General features: G+C 40.5%; 1 protein-coding gene across 8 annotated transcripts in view; it reads right to left on the minus strand.

Moving 5' to 3' along the window:
- Positions 1-20748, minus strand: part of MCOLN2 (mucolipin TRP cation channel 2) — an 82691-nt gene that overhangs the window by 29903 nt on the left and 32040 nt on the right. For all 8 annotated transcript variants that reach the window (XR_010117332.1, XM_063624235.1, XM_063624234.1 and 5 more), the window contains exons 3-6: positions 14109-14282; positions 12011-12164; positions 4311-4395; positions 4108-4204 (exon numbers count right to left, since the gene is read on the minus strand). Coding sequence is in view for 7 of the 8 variants with exons in the window: in XM_063624235.1 (XP_063480305.1) it covers positions 4108-4204; positions 4311-4395; positions 12011-12164; positions 14109-14282 (510 nt within the window). In the remaining variant the exon portion in view is untranslated. The remainder of the gene's footprint in view (positions 1-4107; positions 4205-4310; positions 4396-12010; positions 12165-14108; positions 14283-20748) is intronic.

Below are 20748 nucleotides of genomic sequence, written 5' to 3' on the forward strand. Positions count from 1 at the left end.
TTGGGGAAGTTCTCCTGGATAATATCTTGCAGAGTGTTTTCCAACTTGGTTCCATTCTCCCCATCATTTTCAGGTACACCAATCAGACGTAGGTTTGGTCTTTTCACATAGTCCCAAATTTCTTGGAGGCTTTGTTCATTTCTTTTTATTCTTTTTTCTCTAAACTTCCCTTCTCTCTTCATTTCATTCATTTCATCTTCTATCAGCGATACCCTTTCTTCCAGTTGATCGCATCTGCTACTGAGGCTTCTGCATTCTTCGCGTAGTTCTCGAAACTTGGCTTTCAGCTCCATCATCTCCTTGAAGCCCTTCTCTCCATTGGTTATTCTAGTTATCCATTCTTCTAATTTTTTTTCAAAGTTTTTAACTTCTTTGCTATTGTTTTGAATTTCCTCTCGTAGCTCAGAGTAGTTTGATCATCTGAAGCCTTCTTCTCTCAACTCATCAAAGTCATCCTCCATCCAGTTTTGTTCCGTTGCTGGTGAGGAACTGCGTTCCTTTGGAGGAGGAGAGGTGCTCTGTTTTTTAGAGTTTCCAGTTTTTTTGGTCTGTTTTTTCCCCATCTTTGTGGTTTTGTCTACTTTTTGTCTTCGATGATGGTGATGTACAGATGGGTTTTTGGTGTGGATGTCCTTTCTGTTTGTTAATTTTCCTTCTACCAGACAAGACCCTCAGCTGCAGGTCTGTTGGAGTTTACTAGAGGTCCACTCCAGACGCTGTTTGGCTGGGTGTCAGCACCGGTGGCTGCAGAACAGCGGATTTTCGTGAGACCACAAATTCAGCTGTCTGATAGTTCCTCTGAAAGTTTTGTCTCAGAGGAGTACCCGGTTGAATGAGGTGTCAGTCTGTCCCTACTGGGGGGTGCCTCCCAGTTAGGCTGCTCAGGGGTGAGGGACCCACTTTAGGAGGCAGTCTGTCCGTTCTCAGATCTCCAGCTGCGTGCTGGGAGAACCACTACTCTCTTCAAAGCTGTCAGTCAGACAGGGACATTTAAGGCTGTGGAGGTTCTTGCTGAGTTTTTGGTTGTCTGTGCCCTGCCCCCAGAGGTGGAGCCTACAGAGGCAGGCAGGCCTCCTTGAGCTGTGGTGGGCTCCACCCAGTTCGAGCTTCCTGGCTGCTTTGTTTACCTAAGCAAGCCTGGGCAATGGCGGGCACCCCTCCCCCAGCCTCGTTGCCGCCTTGCAGCGTGATCTCAGACTGCTGTGCTAGCAATCAGCAAGACTCTGTGGGCATAGGACCCTCCCAGCCAGGTGTGGGACACAATCTCCTAGTGTGCCGTTTTCCAGGCCCATTGGAAAAGCGCAGTATTAGGACGGGACTGACCCGATATTCCAGGTGCCGTCTGTTTCCCCTTTCTTTGACTAGGAAAGGGAACTCCCTGACCCCTTGCGCTTCCCGAGTGAGGCAATGCCTCGCCCTGCTTTGGCTCGCGCACAGTGCGCTTCACCGACTGTCCTGAACCCACTGTTAGGCACTCCCTAGTGAGATGAAAGCGGTACCTCAAGCAGAAATGCAGAAATCACCCGTCTTCTGTGTCGCTGGGGCTGGGAGCTGGAGACCGGAGCTGTTCCTATTCAGCCATCTTGGCTCCACCTTCCCCATCCTCATTTCTATACCTGTAAGTTATGCTTAAACCTCCACTAGCACTGGCACTCAAGGTCTCTGTTTCCCCCAGGAGAGCCCCTAAAATGCTTTTCCCAAAGCAGATAGAAGTCCAAAGAACAAAATAAAAATGAAAAGGCAGTATTTTTAAACCCATACTTCCGATCATATCATGACAAAGTCATCAATGACCTCATCCATGCAGACCAAGCTCCATGCTCCTCTCCTGCCTTTCTCCTCATCCCTGCAGATGCTCCCAGTGCTCCTCTGGCCCACCCACCCCAGAGAGCTTGCAGCTGGAGACATTCTTCCTTACCACATATCACATCCTGTAGTTACTTTTATTTCATTTACTTGTTTTTCTGCTTCCCCCACTAGGCTGTAAGCTTTCCTGAGGGCCACTGTGCCTCTAGGGCATAGCAAAATGCCTGGTGCATAGTACAGACTCATTAAGTATTTATTGATAGTTGAATGAAACACTTTTCTGAATTTCTAAAGGACAGTATATACAACTTTCAGCTAGGCATTCAGTTTAGTCCCTTAATGAACAGGGAAAGGAGGGAGGGAAAAAAAGAAGGAAGGAGAGAAGGACAGAGAAAGTCTATGAAAGTGAGAAGGCAGCTTACTTCCCCATAAAAGTGAACTGTCTCTTCTACTATACATTTTTGGGGAAACTGCCCCGAAAATCACGTAGGTTCTTTTCTATTTTTCCTAAGCGTCGGCCGGCTTGAGAAATAAAGGGACAGAGTATAAAAGAGAGAAATTTTAAAGCTGGGCATCCGGGGGAGACATCATACGTTGGTAGGATCCGTGATGTCCCACAAGCCACAAAACCCACCAAGTTTTTATTAGGGATTTTCAAAAGGGGAGGGAGTGTGCAAATAGGTGTGGGTGACAGACATCAAGTACTTAACAGGGTAATAGAATATCACAAGGCAAGTGGAGGCAGGGCAAGATCACAGGACCACAAGACTGAGGCAAAATTAAAATTGCTAATGAAGTTTCGGGCACCACTGTCATTGATAACATCTTATCAGGAGACAGGGTTTTGAGATCAACCAGTCTGACCAAAATTTATTAGGCGGGAATTTCCTCTTCCTAACAAGCCTGGGAGCGCTATGGGAGACTGGAGTCTATTTCACCCCTGCAGCCTCAACCATAAGAAACAGGCCACGCCCAGGGGGGCTGTTTATAAGCCAATGCCTCCAGGCACGTATTCTCTTTCTCAGGGACGTTCTATGCTGAGAAAAAGAATTCAGCGATATTTCTCCCATTTGCTTTTGAAAGAGGAGAAATATGGCTCTGTTCTGCCCGGCTCACCAGTGGTCAGGGTTTAAGGTTATCTCTCTTGTTTCCTAAACATTGCTGTTATCTTGTTCTTTTTTCAAGGTGCCCAGGTTTCATATTGTTTAAACACACATGCTCTACAATTTGTGCAGTTAATGCAATTATCACATGGTCCTGAGGCGACATACATCCTCCTCAGTTGACAGGATTAAGAGATTAAAGTAAAGACAGGCATAGGAAATCACAAGGGTATTGATTGGGGAAGTGATAAGTGTCCATGAAATCTTTACAATTTATGTTTAGAGATTGCAGTAAAGACAGACATAAGAAATTACAAAAGTATTAATTTGGGGAACTAATAAATGTCCATAAAATCTTCACAATCCACGTTCTTCTGCCATGGCTTCAGCTAGTCCCTCCGTTTGGGGTCCCTGACTTCCTGCAACAATACATGCCCCCTCCCAGAATAAAAAGAGAAACAACTGCTCCTTTGCAGACTGGTCTTCACAACAGTGGAGCAGTTTATGTCTCGAGGTTTGAAAATATTTGCTACAACATTTGCAAAGACCTTCCTCTAAAGCTGGGAAGAACACTACAGACATTTAAAACACCTTCATAAACATTTTAAAAAATGTATTAGGAGAGTAGAAAGTCAAAGCCAATTTTTTAAACTCTTCTTTTCAATGTAGATACTTAGCTTTTAAAAGTTGGAAAGGGCTTGCTTCATCTTCAGAAGTAATGGTCTCTGGATCAATAATAATACCATAATGAGCCTGGGCATGGTGGCTCATGCCTGTAAATCCCAGCATTTTGGGAGGCTGAGGTGGGCAGATCACTTGAGGCCAGGAGTTCGAGACCAGTCTGGCCAACATGGCAAAACCCTGTCTTGTCTTTACTATTAATAAAAATACAAAAAAGTTAGCTGGGTGTGGTGGCACATGCCTGTAATCCCACCTACTTGGGAGGCTGAGGCATGAGAATCATTTGAATCTGGGAGGCAGAGATTGCAGTGAGCTGAGATCACGCCACTGCACTCCAGCCTGAGTGACAGAGCGAGACTATGTCTCAGAAAAAAAAAGAGTACCATATTGTATCACTATATCTGTTTTAAACATGACTGCCTTAACACATCTGTAGGCTGCTGCGTTTTATACTCTGCATCAACAAAAAGTATAGGGAAAAATAAAAGGAAATGGCTAGTAAAACAAAGACACTTGCCGTATTCTGAAAGATGTAACAGTCTGGTAACTCACGGGAATGAATTGTTTGTAGGTCAATGCCTTTAAGACGAAAGGAGATTTCAACCTGTAAGAGCCTGAATAAAATATATTGAAAGGTATAAATTGTCATAATCTTACTATATACTATTCTCTTTCTCCCACCCTCATCTCTTGGGGAATAACACTTTAAAATGTATTTACCGATAAAATTCCAGTCTGAAGAATGATGAGTTCTTCCAGTCTGGAGGCTTCTTGGAGAGGTCCTGAAGGTCTAATTGAACACAATCTAGGGCAATGAAAGAACAAGAAATGGTTGTTTCAGGCAAGAATTAGGTGCTAAAACTAATGAGTGAAAGTGTGACAAGAAGCAGGTTACTTAGGGAGTTTTAAATTATCTCCCTAGAAAATACTTACCAATTATTCAGGAAAAATGATAGTAACCTCACAGACACCTGTGAAGTGAACCTGCAGACACCACACTAACCGAGTGATCAAAGTTACATCACAGTAATGAGATACACAGACATGTACCTCCTGATACAATGAACTGAGAAGCATATGACATCACTTGTGTGGTATTCCTGCCAAAAAATGTATAACCTCAATCTAGTCATGAAGAAACAGAAAAACCCAGTGTGAGAGACATTCTACTCTTTAAATGTATCAAGATCATGAAAGTTAAACAAACAAAAACCAAGAAACTTTAGACTAAAAAGATATAACATGACAACTAAATGCCAGATGTTTTCCTGAATAGGATCTTGGAGTTAGGTGCAGTTTTTATTTTATGATAAAGAACATTAGGAAAATTTATGAAATGTGAATAGGGTTTGTAGATTATAGTATTGTATCAATGTTAACTCATTATTTTGAGCACTGTATAGTGGTTGTGTAGGAGAATGTTCTTGTTTTGGGGAAATGCACACTGAAGTATTTAGGGGCAAAGGAACAGCATGTCTGCACCTCCAGAAGAAATATTTATGCATAGAAAGAATGATCAAGCAAATGTGATAAAATGTTAGTATTGGCCAGGCGCGGTGGCTCACGCCTGTAATCCCAGCTCTTTAGGAGGCCAAGGTGGGTGGATCATGAGGTTAGGAGTTCAAAACCAGTCTGACCAACATGGTGAAACCCCATCTCTACTAAAAATACAAAAATTAGCCAGGCGTGGTGGCGTGCACCTGTAATCCCAGCTACTCAGGAAGGTGAGGCAGGAGAATTGCTTGAACCCGGGAGGCAGAGGTTGCAGTGAGCTGAGATTGCGCCACTGCACTCCAGCCTGGGTGACAAGAGCAAAACTCCATCTCAAAAAAAAAAAAAAACGTTAGTATTGGGGAAATCTGGATGAAGGGTATACAGGAAATCTTTGTGCTATTTTGTAACTTTTCTGGTAAGTCTGGCACTTTTTCAAAGTAAAAAAATAGAAAGAAAAAGAACACAGGTTGTATTCAAGTAAAAACAAATTATGAGCTGTAAATGATAGAAAAATGATCCCAAGAACCTGACATAAGAATTAGTCTCATTATTGTGTAGGCTAACACCCTTGTTTTACAGGGCAGGAAACAAGGAGCTCTAAAGACAAGCACCTTTCAAGGTCACAGAAACCTAGTGACAGAACTGGTATGAAACCAGCATGGGTGACCCTCGCCCAGGCTGTTGCTGCCCCTTCCATGCTGACTCTGAAATGGAAAAGTTGGGGCCTTGTGCAGTGCCTGGCACCTAGTAGGTGTTCATGAATCTTGGAAAACTCACTGGCTGATTCTTTAAAAGTGTTATTCCACAATAGCAACTCTTCATTTGCTTATTTGTCCTTCCAACTAGAGAATAAGGTCTTTGAGATCAAGAGCACAACTTTGTTGCACCTTGCTAAACTCCCATTGCCTAGCATCTAGCTGGCACTCAAAATATGTCTTGATACATGGGATACACTTATGTTTAATGAAAATTAGATGTCCTGAGCCAAAAACAGGGCCCAGAGCTGAACAGACAACTCAATAGACATAATATTTTTAAAAGATAGTTGCAGAGAGTGTATCTCCCTGTGTTTGGCAGATGGAGTATTAGTGTCAGAAAACAACTCAATATTGGTTTTCCTGACTAGACCTTAATTAGTACAGTGAAGGCAGTTGGTCAAAAGAAACTTGTTTTTAGGCAGGAAAAGACTGATTATAGAAATAGCAAAAACATATTGGGCACTTAACTCCATACCAGACACTGTGCTGGACTTTATATATTCTCTCAATTAATGCATCATCCCATTTAATCTTCAAAGCAACCTTGTGAGATAGGCATTATTACTGCCATTTCACAAATGAACAAACCAAGGCCCAGAGAGGCCAAGAAACTTCCTCAAGTTCACACAGGTAGCTACTAGCTATCCAAAAGTTAAATCTACTTGTGCTTGGTTCTAGAGCCTGAGATCTACCAGTGCACTGAGAAGGTTGACCTCTGAGTACATATTTTAGAAGAACATCAAAGACCCAGGCTCCATACCCAACTCATTTGTTTATTCAGTAAATATTTGCTGAAAGCCAGGCACTGTGCTAGGCACTGAAGGTAAAGCAATGAACAAGACAGACATGGTTACCATCTTCATGGAGCTCACATTCTAGTGGGGGAGATAACAATAAGTAAAAATATATACAAGATAATTTCCCATTGTGAGAAGTACTATGAAGATAAAGTGAACAAGAATAACTTAGAGGGTGATATGGTTTGGTTGTGTCCCCAACCAAATCTCATCATGAATTGTAGTTCCCATAATCCCCACGTTGTGGGAGGGACCCAGTAGGAGGTAACTGAATCATGGGGGCAGTAACCCCCATGCCACTGTTCTTGTGATAATGGGTGAGTTCTCATGTGATATGATGGTTTTATAAGAGGCTTTCCTCACTTTGCTCTGCACTTCTCCTTCCTGCCACCACGTGAAGAACGATGTGTTTGCTTCCCCTTCCACTATGATTGTAAGTTTCCTGAGGCCTCCCCAGCGCTGCAGAACTGTGAGTCAATTAAACCTCTTTCCTTTATAAATTACCCAGTCTTGGGTATGTCTTTATTAGGAGCATGAGAACAGACTAATACAGAGGGACAGTCTACCTTAAGAAAGATAGTTAGGGAATGACTTTCAAGGTGCGAAAGATGTTTGAATTGAAACCTTTTTCCTGAAAGGAAAAAGAACCAGCTATGCATAGATCCAAATAGAAAAAAAAAATCAAGCACTAAGCCCTCCAAGCAAGAAAGAGCCTGGCTTGCTCAACAAACAGAAACGACGCTACAACAGAGAAATGAGGACAGGGGTCTGGAGAGGCAGGCAGGGGGCTAGTTTCTATAAGAACTTGTGGATTTTATTCTAAATGGGATGGGAAGCCACTAATGATTTTTAAGCCTGGCAGAGATATGACCTGATTTACCACCGTGGTTTCTGCAGGGTAGGGCAGGGGCTCATAGAGGCAAGACCAGAAGCAGGGAGACCATCTAAGCAAGTAGTGGCTTGGATGACAGTGGTGGCAGTGAAAATGGGGAAATTGACAACTTCAAGTACAGGGCTTGAATAACCGAGATTATTACAGATATGAAAATGTTGGTATCATTTTCAAAATCGGGAAGTCTAAGAAAGAAACAGCTTGGGCCACGGGGTAGGTAGGGAGATGGGGGAGGCTTAAAATGCTCTGTTTTAGACACAGCAGTTTTGAAATTCCTATTAGGCAACACAGTGGAGTTGTCAGATAGTCAGTTGGGTATATGAGGAGTGTGGAGCTCAGGGAAGTTTGGATTAGAGATGCAAATTTGGGTACACCTTTCTAGAGAAAGGGCACAACTCCTCGGAAACTGAAAGGAGTGGGTCCTGCTGCTCTGGTGAGGGTTTTAACTGTGGCCTCACATCTGTGCTCCTTTGCAACACAAGAGTGAAAAGAAGTGGAAGGAAGTCATGCAAGAAGCTTTGAAGACATGATGGCAAGAAGATGAGGGTGTTCTTTCTATCTAGCACACTTCTCCAGTAAGCATCAGCTGGGCACAGGGATGGAAGAGGCTGGGGACTAATGGTGATTGAGTGGATCCAGTTGTGAAGAGAGGAGAGGCAAGCATTCTGACAGCTTTTGTAATGTGATATTGATGCACAAAGGTTTCTAAGCAGGATCCAGAAGGCACTGAAGGCAGGAGGTGGTGATGGACAGTGAGGAATTGGATGAAGTCAGTAAAAAAAGATGTCTACGTCGAGTCAAATATCTTTCCAAACATTTAATGTGTGTGAACCACTTGGGGAGCTTGCTGCTAAGAAGCACTTAGGGCCAGGCACGGTGGCTCGTGCCTGTAATCCCAGCACTTTGGGAGGCCGAGGTGGGTGGATCACCTGAGGTCGGTAGTTCGAGACCGGCCTGACCAACATGGAGAAATCTCGTCTCTACTAAAAATACAAAAAATTAGCCAGGCGTGGTGGCACATAACTGTAATCCCAGCTACGGGAGGCTGAGACAGGAGAATTGCTTGAACCCAGGAGGCAGAGGTTGCAGTGAGCCAAGATAGCGTCATGGCACTCTAGCCTGGACAACAAGAGCGAAACTCTGTCTCAAAAAAAAAAAAAAAAAAAAAAGAAGAAGAAGCACTTTTGGAATCAGCGGCTCTAGGGCGGGGTCTGAGATTCTGCATTTCTCATAAGCTCCCAACTGATGCCCATGTTGCTGGTCTTTCAGTAGCAAAGACCTACTGTCACTAAATCATTACATGACCTAGTTGCTTACCTTGACTGAGCATCAGTTTCCTCAACTGTAAAGGTCAAACTGATGATATTTAAAGTCCTCCTACCTCTAACATTCTTATTCTAAGGTGAAGTAAAAAAAAAAAAAAAAAGTTAAACTGATCTGAGTACTGTATTCTGAAAGAAGAAACACGTTTGAGCTTTCTGTGCCACACACTGTCCTAGGCCTTTTTCTCCTGTATTTCATTTATTCTAAGATGTAAGTTTTTTTCACTTCTAAGCATCTCTAAAGCAGATGAGTCTTCAAAAAAAAAATGGTATCTTAGATTCACAGAAATTGGACAGAATTCTGTTAGTTAATTTTACACTATTTGTAAAATTTGCCTTATAAAAGTCTGTTTGGTTGTTCAAATTTTGTATTATTTTGTAATTATAGGGTTACATTTTGTTTAAATACGCATTCAGAACTCTCTGAAGTCTGGCTGACTTTCCACTTATAGTCATTGCTACTGAGGCCGCCAAGCACGTGGTGGCAACAAAACTTGAGTTTTGTTTTGTTTTTTTTTTTTCAAGATAGCAAAAGCCCTAAGCAAAACATCAAACTTCAAGCAGAATAAACTGATATCTACAGTAACAACCTCATAACTCAAATGAACATGATCTCACAGAATACTCCAGCCAAAGAAATAACCCTTTCAGGGGGAGGTTAGATTCCTGTTTTTCTTAAAACAGCAGGAAAAACGATGAAATGGTCATAATGTCTCATGCAAAGAACATGTGGAAAAGAATATAAGACACTCAAAAATCGTATTACAGAAAGTGAAACACTACATTAAAATGTTAGTTACCCAAATGTTGTAAAAAAATTTTATTTATTTATTTTTGAGACAGAGTTTCACTCTTGTTGCCCAGGCTGGAGTGCAATGGTGCAATCTCAGCTCACTGCAGCCTCTGCCTCCTGGGTACAAGCAATTCTCCTGCTTCAGCTTCCCAAGTAGCTGGGATTACAGGCATGTGCCACCATGCTCATCTAATTTTGTAATTTTAGTAGAGACGGGGCTTTTCCATGTTGGTCAGGCTGGTCTCGAACTCCCAACCTCAGGTGATCCACCCACCTTGGCCTCCCAAAGTGCTGGGATTAAGGGCGTGGGCGTGAGCCACCGCGCCAAGCCAAACATTTTTTAACAGGATTCATAACAGTCCTCCCAATGAGGCTGACCTGGAAAGCTGTAGTTCTAGAGGCAGAACCAGAAGGGATATACCCATTAGCATAAATTAAGGGAAATACTAATCTTGAGCTACACAATCAGCTGTGCAGCTAAATATAAGCCCACCAGGAAAGCTGGGCGTATAGGCAGATATCTGTGTTTAGAATACTGAAGGATATTTAAAGTCCTCCTACCTCTATTACTATTCCCTTAATAGTAAAGATAGTGCAAAATTCATGAGTAGTTAATCTGGAACAGCTTCTGCTAATTCACCTACATCAACTATAGTGCCAAATGAATGAAGTCAAACTCAATCCTATTTATATCTGCAGGCTTCCTTCAATGTATCCAAGGAAAGAGGGCCTAAAATCTATTATCACATATTCGAAGAATCTTCATTATACCTTTTGGATATGTCAGAAGATTCTCTTTGACAAGTTATATTTAATAAGTCAAAGAATACAATTAACATATTTAAGCAACTCTCTTAAAATAAACTCAAATTAATAACCAACCTCTGTCCATTTAGTTAAACATAGTCCATATTCTGAGAGAAATGAAATGAACAAGGGAAAGGCTGTCCGATGGTTAGGAAATAAATCCTGCTTTCCAGCATTTCCAGTGCTAACTAGCCACTGATATGACTTTGGCCACATTTCTTTAATCAATTTTCTAAGAAAAATCAATTGAGGAAAACAGTATATGAATCATGGGGAAACCACTGTATGGTACATCCAATGAGTCACATATTTTTAAAAGGGCAAGGGACAGATGGCTTACTTGAAACAGAGGGTAACGGGACAAGTCCTCCTGTCACAGTTACTGGAATCACCTACAGGGAAGAGCATAGCTGACCACACATGTAAAAGATTAAAACAGAATTAGCCCCTGCAGGTGGACTCCAAATAGGTCTCAGGTTAGCAGAAGCTTCCAGGGAGATAAGACAAGTGACAACTGACATTTCAATGTTGCTGGCTACAGAACCAGGTAACTCTCCTCTAGATGGTCTCTGAAAGCACCATGGGAGCCAGATACCACATGTGCCCTTGATGGTGCCGGCTTATGGGCTGGTTCTTTCAGAGTCAAGAGCACATGACACATTTACTCACAAAGAGATTCTGAGCGGGCTGCCTATAGAAACAATTAAAACCTCTGTCTCATGGGGTATTCTCCTGTTGTGTCATCGAGGTACCTTAAGATCGGATTATAGGAAGTACGATCAAATGAACTCATCAATGTGAAGCTCTAATTTTAATAAAAGCATTCCAAATTTAAACTGCTGTTAGAACCCCTACTCCTGAACTGTTAGTACTTGAGGAGCCACAACTGATTAATCTTTGCAACCCCAGCACATAAAACTGAGTGTTCTGGACATGATGACTACACACCAGAGGTTTGTTGAGTGAATAACAAAACAATAAAATAATAAAACATTATTTTAAAAAACAAAAAGTCTTAAGCCAAACACCTCGCATTTACATACAGTATGCTCTTAAATTCTTAACAAAATAGCACAAAACAATTCGACTTGATTAGCCATTAACTTGTTGCCAAGGGATCTCCTAAGAGAGAAAATGAGCTATTAATCACAATTCACCTTTGAAGAGCATTTCTATATTTTACAAATAATAAAAACAAGTGTACAAAGCATCTTTATGTATATTATTTCGTTTAACACATACAGATCATTTTTTCAAAAAGCCTAATCACGACCTCATAGGGAAATAAAAACAAAAAACAGGACCTGTGAATATACCCCAAAACCAACAATCTTGAGTTGCTCCAAATAGATCCACGAATGCTGTCCCTGTCCCATTGCCACAATCCCACAGTTTCCTGAGCCAAAGCCCCTCTGCAGGCCAGTGTTGGAGTGTCAGCCCCTAACAGGTTAGCTCTCACCAAAGCAAAGTTGTTCCATTCGGGTTGCTAGCACATAAGGGCATTTTTGCTCTTACCAGAAGATGATAAAGTACATCATGAAATTATCACTGCATTACCGAGCTCAACGTCGTTGTCAATATTCAGTGTCTCATTAGAAGGAAACATGGTCCCTTTCTTGTAATGCTGCTTACAGACTTTTAAGCCAATTCTGTTGTCTTCATTTTCTCCATAACCAAGGGTCCCCAGGGTAATGTCCTTTAGCTGATGATACTATTAAAACAGAGTCAAATAAAAATCACATATGACCTTTTAAAACTTTGATCAGAGGTTATAGCATATAGAATGTACTTTCAGTTACTTTGTATTGTTTACATCATAGCCCTCAATAGAACTTCCCAATTTAAAATACTACAAAGAAATCTTCTCAGGTTGTTCAGCAAGACACTGCCTCACAGAACTCGAAACAAAACAAGGTGATGGACGGCTCCCACCTCACTCAGCCAAAGCCAAGCCTGCCTTAGCTCTAGGACCTCATCTCCTACTCCAGTCCCTTGGCTCCACCCCGCAAAGCTGCACTGGCCTCCAGGCAGTTCCTGGAGCTCACACGCATATTTTTGCCTCTGGCCTTTGCTATTCCCTCTGCCTGAAGACCAACGTACCTACCCGCTCGGTTTACTCACTCCCTCAGCTCTCAATTCCGCACCTCAATGAGGCCTTCCCTCCCCAAGCCAAGGAAAATTGCAAACATATATCAAAACATGACATTGTACCCCATAACTATATACTGTGTGCAATTATGCCCTGTCAAATAAAAATAAAATAAATGCAGTAAAAAATAAAGAAAGAAAGAAAATCACAAACATTCATCACCACACCCAGGTACTTCCCATCTCCTTCCCTGCTCTACCTCTTACCAGTTATTACTTTCTAATATCTACTGAGGACATGAGCCATCCACAGTCCACAGCTTACATCAATGACTAACATGAACCAACATTAGCTTACCTGAGCTTACATTAACATGGCTTTACTGTTGGCTATCTGCACTAATAGGGCTTTACTAACTCTGTCTTCATTAATACAACTTTACTATTCCTGAAAATTTTTGCCCTGGACCATAAAGGTCCCTGTATTATTTCAGGAACATCCAAAAAATTCATTGAAATAGATAACAATTGGAAGATTTTGTCTGAAAACAACTCCAAGATTCTTTGAAACTGCCTCCCCAATCCTCACCTTGCTGTGTCCATCAGTCCTAAATTATTATATCATCATCCTTACCTAATTCTAATCAAGCTCCCCTCACATTAAAGAACTCCCTCCTCACCCAAAGCTATATAGCAACTGATCAATATAGCATCTCCCTTACCACCCTAAGTAATAAGCTCAGCTTTGCTCATCAACATGTTTTTTGTGTGGTGTTCTCAGGGAGCCAGCATTTGATACTACACATTTCACTTCTTTTTGTCTAGCTCTTCCTTCTAGAATTAAGCTCTATAAAGGGAGGCGTTTTGTCTGCTTTATTCACTGCCACATCCTCAATGTCTGGAATAACACCTGCTATGTATTAGATACTTCAATATTTATTGAATGAATGAAAAAGAGCAGGAACAGTTTCTCTTTCCTAAATTATTTCTTCAAGTCTACTAATCTGCTTTCTCATACCTGTCCAGATACAACTGTTTTATATTCCATATTCTTAAGATTCAGCTAGGGTTATTAATGCTAAAACATCACAATTAAGGCCACAGAATCCCTGATTTTTTATTTACTTATTTATTTATTTTACAGAGATGGGGTTTCACAATGTTGCCCAGACTGGACTCAAAGGATCAACCCACTTTAGCCTCCCAGAGTGCTTGGATTACAGGCATGAGTCACCATGCCAGGCTGGAATCTTTGATTTTATATTAAGCTTTCATCAAGCCTTCTGAGATTAAAAATCTACTCTTGCTATTTGATCTGGAGTAATTTTCCAAAAGCAGTAGGTATGAAGTGATAAGTTAAAAAGATAAATATTTTTTTAAAAGTCAAAATAGGCAAACTCTTTTGTGTAGAAATGTAGCTTCAGAAATAGCAATAAACATTTTTTGGCAGACTGCAGAACTTACATTAGAATATTTTAACATGTGTATAATTTTTGTTTGTTTGCTAAGACAAGGCCAAGTATCAATACATTGTTAAAGTATAGGTCATTCGCAACAAAACACTTGCCTGATTAATAGCAAAAAAGATGCTCTCATAGGCATCCTCTTGAGTATATACACTGCAGCTGTAGTCATCTTCATCTGTACCAGAATATCCTTTCAAAAACAAGTGCTTAAAAGCAACAGTGTTATCTTCTTTGAAAGCAACCACCAGCTGGTTACTTAAACCAAAACGAACAAGCTAAAAAATAAAATAAAATAGAAATACATGAATTATACCATTTATCAGGGGAGGCAAATGTCTTCTCACTATCATCAACCATTACCTATAAACATCAGAAAATAATATCAATTTTTTTGGTTTATACTAATAGCATCAATGTCAAAATACAAGTCCCACAGAAGAATAACCTCATCAAGCTACACCAGCAATTCAAAGTAGCATAAAATTAGAAGAGATTACTGCTCCCAATGACTACTGACTCTACTGGCCTTTAATTAAGAAAGAAAGAATCCAAATCAGCTAAGTCTCAATTCATTTTTCTTATATTTGGATTTCAAGTTAATTGTTTTCAAAATCGATTACTTAGTAAAGCAGTAACTCATTGTATTAAGATTTAGAAATTGTAGTATTTTTTAAAATCACAACTATGTTTTACATATGGCTTTTAAAAGTGTTTTTTGAAAAGTAGCCTACATAAATACTTACTCCAGCTAGGAGGTAATAGTTGTCAAAAGAATTCAATTAATTCAGCTCTGCAAGAATTCTGTATAAAATTTACACCTGAGAGTTTCCCTCACCAAATTCTACAGTATCAAAGCACATGAAAGAATAACAGAGCATGCTTTACTTATATGATGTCAAACCCATTCATTGTCACCAAGCATCCACCTACTCCTGAAAAAATGCCCACTTATTCTCCCTTTCACTGTATTCTGGCAGAATTTAGGCACCCAAGGGCTCTCTTCACCAGAAGTGAAAGTTTTCTTCTTGGAACCCAATAAATGGAGGAAATTAGTCAGCACCAAAAGTTTACAAAAAACCTAGGAAACTACACACATAGCTACACACATACCCCATCACACATGCACTCTCACACACACATTCACACTCTCTTACGTGCGTCCTCTCCGTCTCTCTCACATACACACATAGGCAGTGATGGTAGTCAAATCTCTGTAAGCCCTGTCCCACACACCTTTCCCCACCACCCTAAGTGATTTCTTCAGCTGCCTTATAAAACAATGAGACTAGAAAGTTTGCTCCAAGTCCTCACTCAACTAAGCCACCAAATTTTGGGACTGTTTTCCTCCTATGTAAAATTAGCAAGTGTAACTAGATGACCCTGACAGTTCTGTTATTTGTTGTCATTCCATGGTTCAATATGATACATCTGACCAATAATATACAAGATACAATTCTGAACAATTCAGATAAAACTAATGTTAATTTAGCTGGGTGAGGTGGCCTGTGGCTGTAGTCCCAGCTGCTTGGGAGGCCGAGGTGGAGGATCGCTTAAGTCCAGGAGTTCAAGGCTAGCCTTGGCAATATAGCAAGACCTGTCTCTAAAAAAATAGAGTAAAATAGCTAATATTAATTTGCATATGCAAACAACATACAGGTATAAGGTTTTTTTCATGGTTTACATTTTTTAGCTTTTATATTTTGTCATTTAAAAAAATACTAAACAATTAGGAAAAATAGTCACTATTTTCAGCAATTATTATATGCCAGGTACTGTGCTAACTGCTTTACATGCAGTGCCTCATTTACTCCAAGCGGTCTATGAAAATGTTATTACTGTTATTCCATTTTACATATGTGCAACCTGAGATTTAGCCTCATTAAATTGCCCAAGTCACCAGAATGGAAGCCAAGTCTAATTCCAAAGTCATCTGTGTTATGCTATAAAAACAACTTCCTTCTGCTGAAAAAGTTCTTTGGGATGCTTCTTATAACGAATTTAAGTGCTAGCTTTTCAAAATTAGGAAAGGCAACTATCACTTGAGAATGTACACAGATGCTACTGTTCAGCATTTGAGTCTCATCATGTCACATTCCTCAAATGCCATGTCAAAGGATTGTGCAACTGTTAAAACTCAGCTGTTCTAAGGAAAACATCAGATAAGAAGTCCCACATCATCCAGCTTGTGCTGAAAATTAAGCAACAGAAGGTTGTAAGTTCTTCTAAGCATGTGATGTCTGTCAGTGGTGCCTATAGGAGAAGCCAGAAAAGGTCATGTTGCTCTTGAAAGCTAAAATGTAAACCAGGCAAGCAACACATACATGATTGCTTCAAAGTTTTATTAAAACTACTGACACATATGAAAAAACTGGTCCACACACCACACATGAATGAAGTTCTTCAATCAAAGTTTGCTGAGTGCTTACTCTAAACCAAGCTGGGATACAATGTGGAAAAGAACAACACTGCATGGTATTGAATAACAACTCTTATCTGTTAAGAACTAGGCATTGTGCTAAAATTTAAAATGATTATTTTTCATTTAATTCTCAACACCCTGTGAGGGAGCTATTACACTGGGCTCTGCAAGGACAGGAATGTTTTTCCTTTTTCCCTGCTATTATATACTCAGGAAATGAAATAATGCCCATCACAATGTCAAACACTCAATCAGCTGATGAATATAATCCCATTTGATACATATGCAATCTGACGTCAAGTAATTTATCCAGGTTGGAATATCCAGAAAATGTTAGAGTAAGAATCTGGACCCAGGTCTGTTTGATTCTAGAGTCTGTTCTCTCAACCTCTTGGCCCCACAACCTCTTAAACTGAAATGCTGCCATTGTAACTCTAGAGGCAGGGATATTAGACCCATTCCTCCCACGTTAATAGTGAAGCTAAAGAAATACAAAAAAAATGTGAACTAGGGAATGAACAAATTGACCATGAAAGTGGTATATAGTTTGCTGATATTTGAAGCCACAACCTTAAACTCGAAGCTCATCAAAACTCAGCTTTGGGGATGAGAGGACTCCGTTGTAATCTCTGCTTGGAACCTCCCGTATCTGGCATCAGGAGCAAGAAATTTCCTCCATTCTATTCATAGAACAAGCCAAGATAAAAATGTATGGCCCAGCATTGGGGAAGGTTGGGAGTAAACTGCGAAGTCCCTTTCTTGTTATGACAGAACCAAACACTCCCTGCAGAGTAAGAGTAACGGAAGATGGTATTGGCCAAATGACTGGGTTTTTTTAAAGGCATTGACAGCAAAATGCATCCTAGTCCCACTAATTAGACAAGATTCACTGAGAGTATGATACAAGACAGAAAAATAATTACTTATAAGTGTAGTCTGGCAAAGATGATGAATTTAAGACCTCATTATGACATCAATGTAGGATAAAATATTCTGTACCAGGTAAAAACAAGATACTGCTCTAATTATGTACAAAGGATATGGGAGAGAAAGAGTAGAACTAGCAAAAGAATGTAGACACCTCCCTCAAGATTATAAACTACTGCAGAATTCAGAGCAGGAATTTTAAAAAAAATTTTCTTTCTCATCAGTCCTCATACCCATCCCATTAGACTTGAGGATGGAACACAAAAAGACAGAAAAAGAGAGGGAGGGAAAGGTGAGATACTATGCAAGGAAAGGTAATCAAGAAATCTTCTCCAATTAGATATCACCCAAATAGCAAAATTTGTTAGAATGATCCTATAAGAAAACGAAAGTTTAATCCTTCCCAATTTTATTAGGGGAAACAGGGTATGCCCACACGAAAAGTAAACTATAGTTCCCAGAAATATTTTGTTATTTCAAGCAAAATTAGTAGGCTGGGCACAGTGGCTCACGCCTATAACCCCAGCCCTTTGGGAGGCCAAGGCGAGAGGACTGTTTGAAGCCACAAGTTCAAATCAAGTCTGGGCAACAAAGCAAGACCCCATCTCTACAAAAATAAAATAAAAAGCCAGGTGCAGTGGTATGTGCCTTTAGTCAGCTGTTTAAGAGGCTGAGGTGGGAAGATCTCTTGAGCCCAGGAGTTCGAGCTTGCAGTAAGCTATGATTGTGCCACTGCACTCCAGCCTGGGTGACACAGAGAGACCCCCATCTTGAAATAATAATAAAAAATAAAAGTAGTCATGTAGACAGGAAGAAGTACTAAAGAAAACCATGTGCTGGATGGTCAGGCAAGGCCCAGTGGGGGAGATGGGACTTCAAATAGTACCTGAAAGGTAAGGGAGAAAAAGAATCACCCTGGACTTGGAGGAACAAACAGGATGTGGAAGAGAATCACTGTCTGGCTGGGATTTGGGTAGGAAACAGTAGATGAAAACTTGTTGGAAAGACAAGTTGAAGGAGACTGGAACTCTTTGAATTCCTGGCTAGAGAGGTGAAATTTTCTTCTTGGGAAGTAGGGTTTTATAGGAGTTTCTGAACAGGAGAGTGACACAATAAAGTCTATTCTATGAAAAATTAAGCTGATATTAGCATCGAATGTATATGGATAAGAAAGGTAGGTATAAGACAAGGCTACAAGCAGCCTAATTAACTTATCTATATTCCAACACTGCAAACTCTGAGGACAGGACCTATATCTAGAATAGAAACAGTCTGAGAAGAGTACAGACTCCGGAGCCAGACTGCCCAGGCACAAATCCCAGCTCTGTCACTTACTAACTGAAGGATTGTAAACAAATTACTTAACTCCCTTTGCTCCAGTTTCTTCATCCATAAAAAGGGGATTATAATTGAACCTACCTCACAGGGTTGCGACGAGGATGAAATGAGTTGACGTACATAAAACATATATTGTGCCTAGGACATGGCAAACACTAAGCTAACTGTTAGCTGTCAGCAGCACTGGTAATACAGTCACAGTTGTATTCCCAACAGAAGGCCCACAATATGAGATGCTTCACATTTATTTTTCATTAACTAAAGAGTCTGTGCTAGACAGAAGATAGTGAGTATGGGAAAACATAAATAGATGCAGTTTTGAAGGAAGAATCAATAAGATTTAGTAGGTATCAGGAAAAAGTAGGTAAATCCAAGATGGTGATATGGTTTATATTTGTGTCCCTGCCAAAATCTCAAGTCGAATTGTAATCCCCAATGTTGCAGGAGGGGCCTCCTGGTGAGAGGTGACTAGATCATGGGGGTAGACATCCCCCTTGCTGTTCTCATGATAGTGAGTTCTCATGAGATCTGGTTGTTTAAAAGTCTGTATCACCTTCCCCTTTGCTCTCTCTCATGCTCTGCCTTACAAAGATGTGCCTGCTTCCTCCTCACCTTCCCCCATGATTGTAAGTTTCCTGAGGCCTCCCCAGCCATGCTTCTTGTATAGCCTGCAGAACTAAGTCAATTAAACCTCTTTCTTCATAAATTACCCAGTCTCAGGTAGTTCTTCACAGCAATGGGAGAACACACTAATACAGATGGCAATGATATTTTATGCCTGGGTAAATTAGAATTTTAGTAACGTTAATAGATCAAATAATTGAAGGAAGTTGGTTTAGCAAGAAAAGAAATTGGGAAACAATTAAAATTAACCAACTGACAAAAGGGGACATTATTTCTTCTCCTTCCAAGTAATACTAACAATGTATCAATGTACCTATTTTATTGGTTGCCAAGACCAAAACTTCAAAACCAAGAATGAAAATAAGCTAACAATAAGCATACACGTTTAACAATGTCTTTGCATCTCAACCTTGTTTTTTCTTTTGAAGTAACTTGCTTTCCCTAAACTTGAGCTGGTACATATGGCATGTCATACACTGAAAAGCCTCTTTATGAACACAGAATAAAGAAGCAACTCTAGTTATGGCAGGGACCTTCTCCAATTTCTAAAACTACATAAAGGTATTTTAAGTATTTATTTTTATGTTCCAGAAATAACATCTTTACACACCTCTACACTGATAACAGAATGATTATTTGCCAATAGAGCCAAATATCCCCCATCAGTTTAAAAGGGCATGTGTTTCAAATATAGTTAACTACAGCAATGATCCCCAACCTTCTTGGCAACAGGGACTGGTTTTGTGGAAGACAATTTTTCCAGGGACTGGAGTGGGGCAGAAGGGGGTGTTGGGTAATGGTTTCAGGATGATTCAAGTGCATTACATTAGTTGTGCATTTTATTCCTATTATTGCCACATTATAATATATAATGAAACAATTATACAACTCACCATAATGTAGAATTAGTGGGGGCCCTGAGCTTGTTTTCCTGCAACTATAAGGTCCCATCTAGGGGTGGTGGGAGACAGTGACAGATCATCAGGTATTAGATTCTCATAAGGAGCACCAACCTAGATCCTTTGCATGTGCAGTTAACAATTGGGTTTGTGCTCTTATGAGAATCTAATGCCACCACTGATCTGACAGGAGGCGGAGCTCAGGCAGTACTGCAAGCCATGGGGAGCAGCTAAAGAAACAGATAAAGCTTTGCTCCCTTGCCTACCACTCACCTCCTGCTGTGCAGCCTGGTTCCTAACAGGTCCGTGGCCCAGGGATTAGGGACGCCTGACCTACAGAGAAGCCTCCCCAATACTGGTTCAGCAATACAGGCCCCAAAACTACAGGAAAACTCTGATGGCTGTTTTGATACCAGTAATAAAGAGCTCAACAACATGAACTTGAACGAAAGGTCTAAATGTAGCTTTTGTACAATCCCAATAGCACCTAGGATCAGTATTTACTTAGATAGAGCACATTGGTATGATAAAAGG

This window comes from Symphalangus syndactylus, chromosome 12, assembly GCF_028878055.3.
Source record: "Symphalangus syndactylus isolate Jambi chromosome 12, NHGRI_mSymSyn1-v2.1_pri, whole genome shotgun sequence".
Classification (NCBI taxonomy): Eukaryota; Metazoa; Chordata; class Mammalia; order Primates; family Hylobatidae; genus Symphalangus; species Symphalangus syndactylus.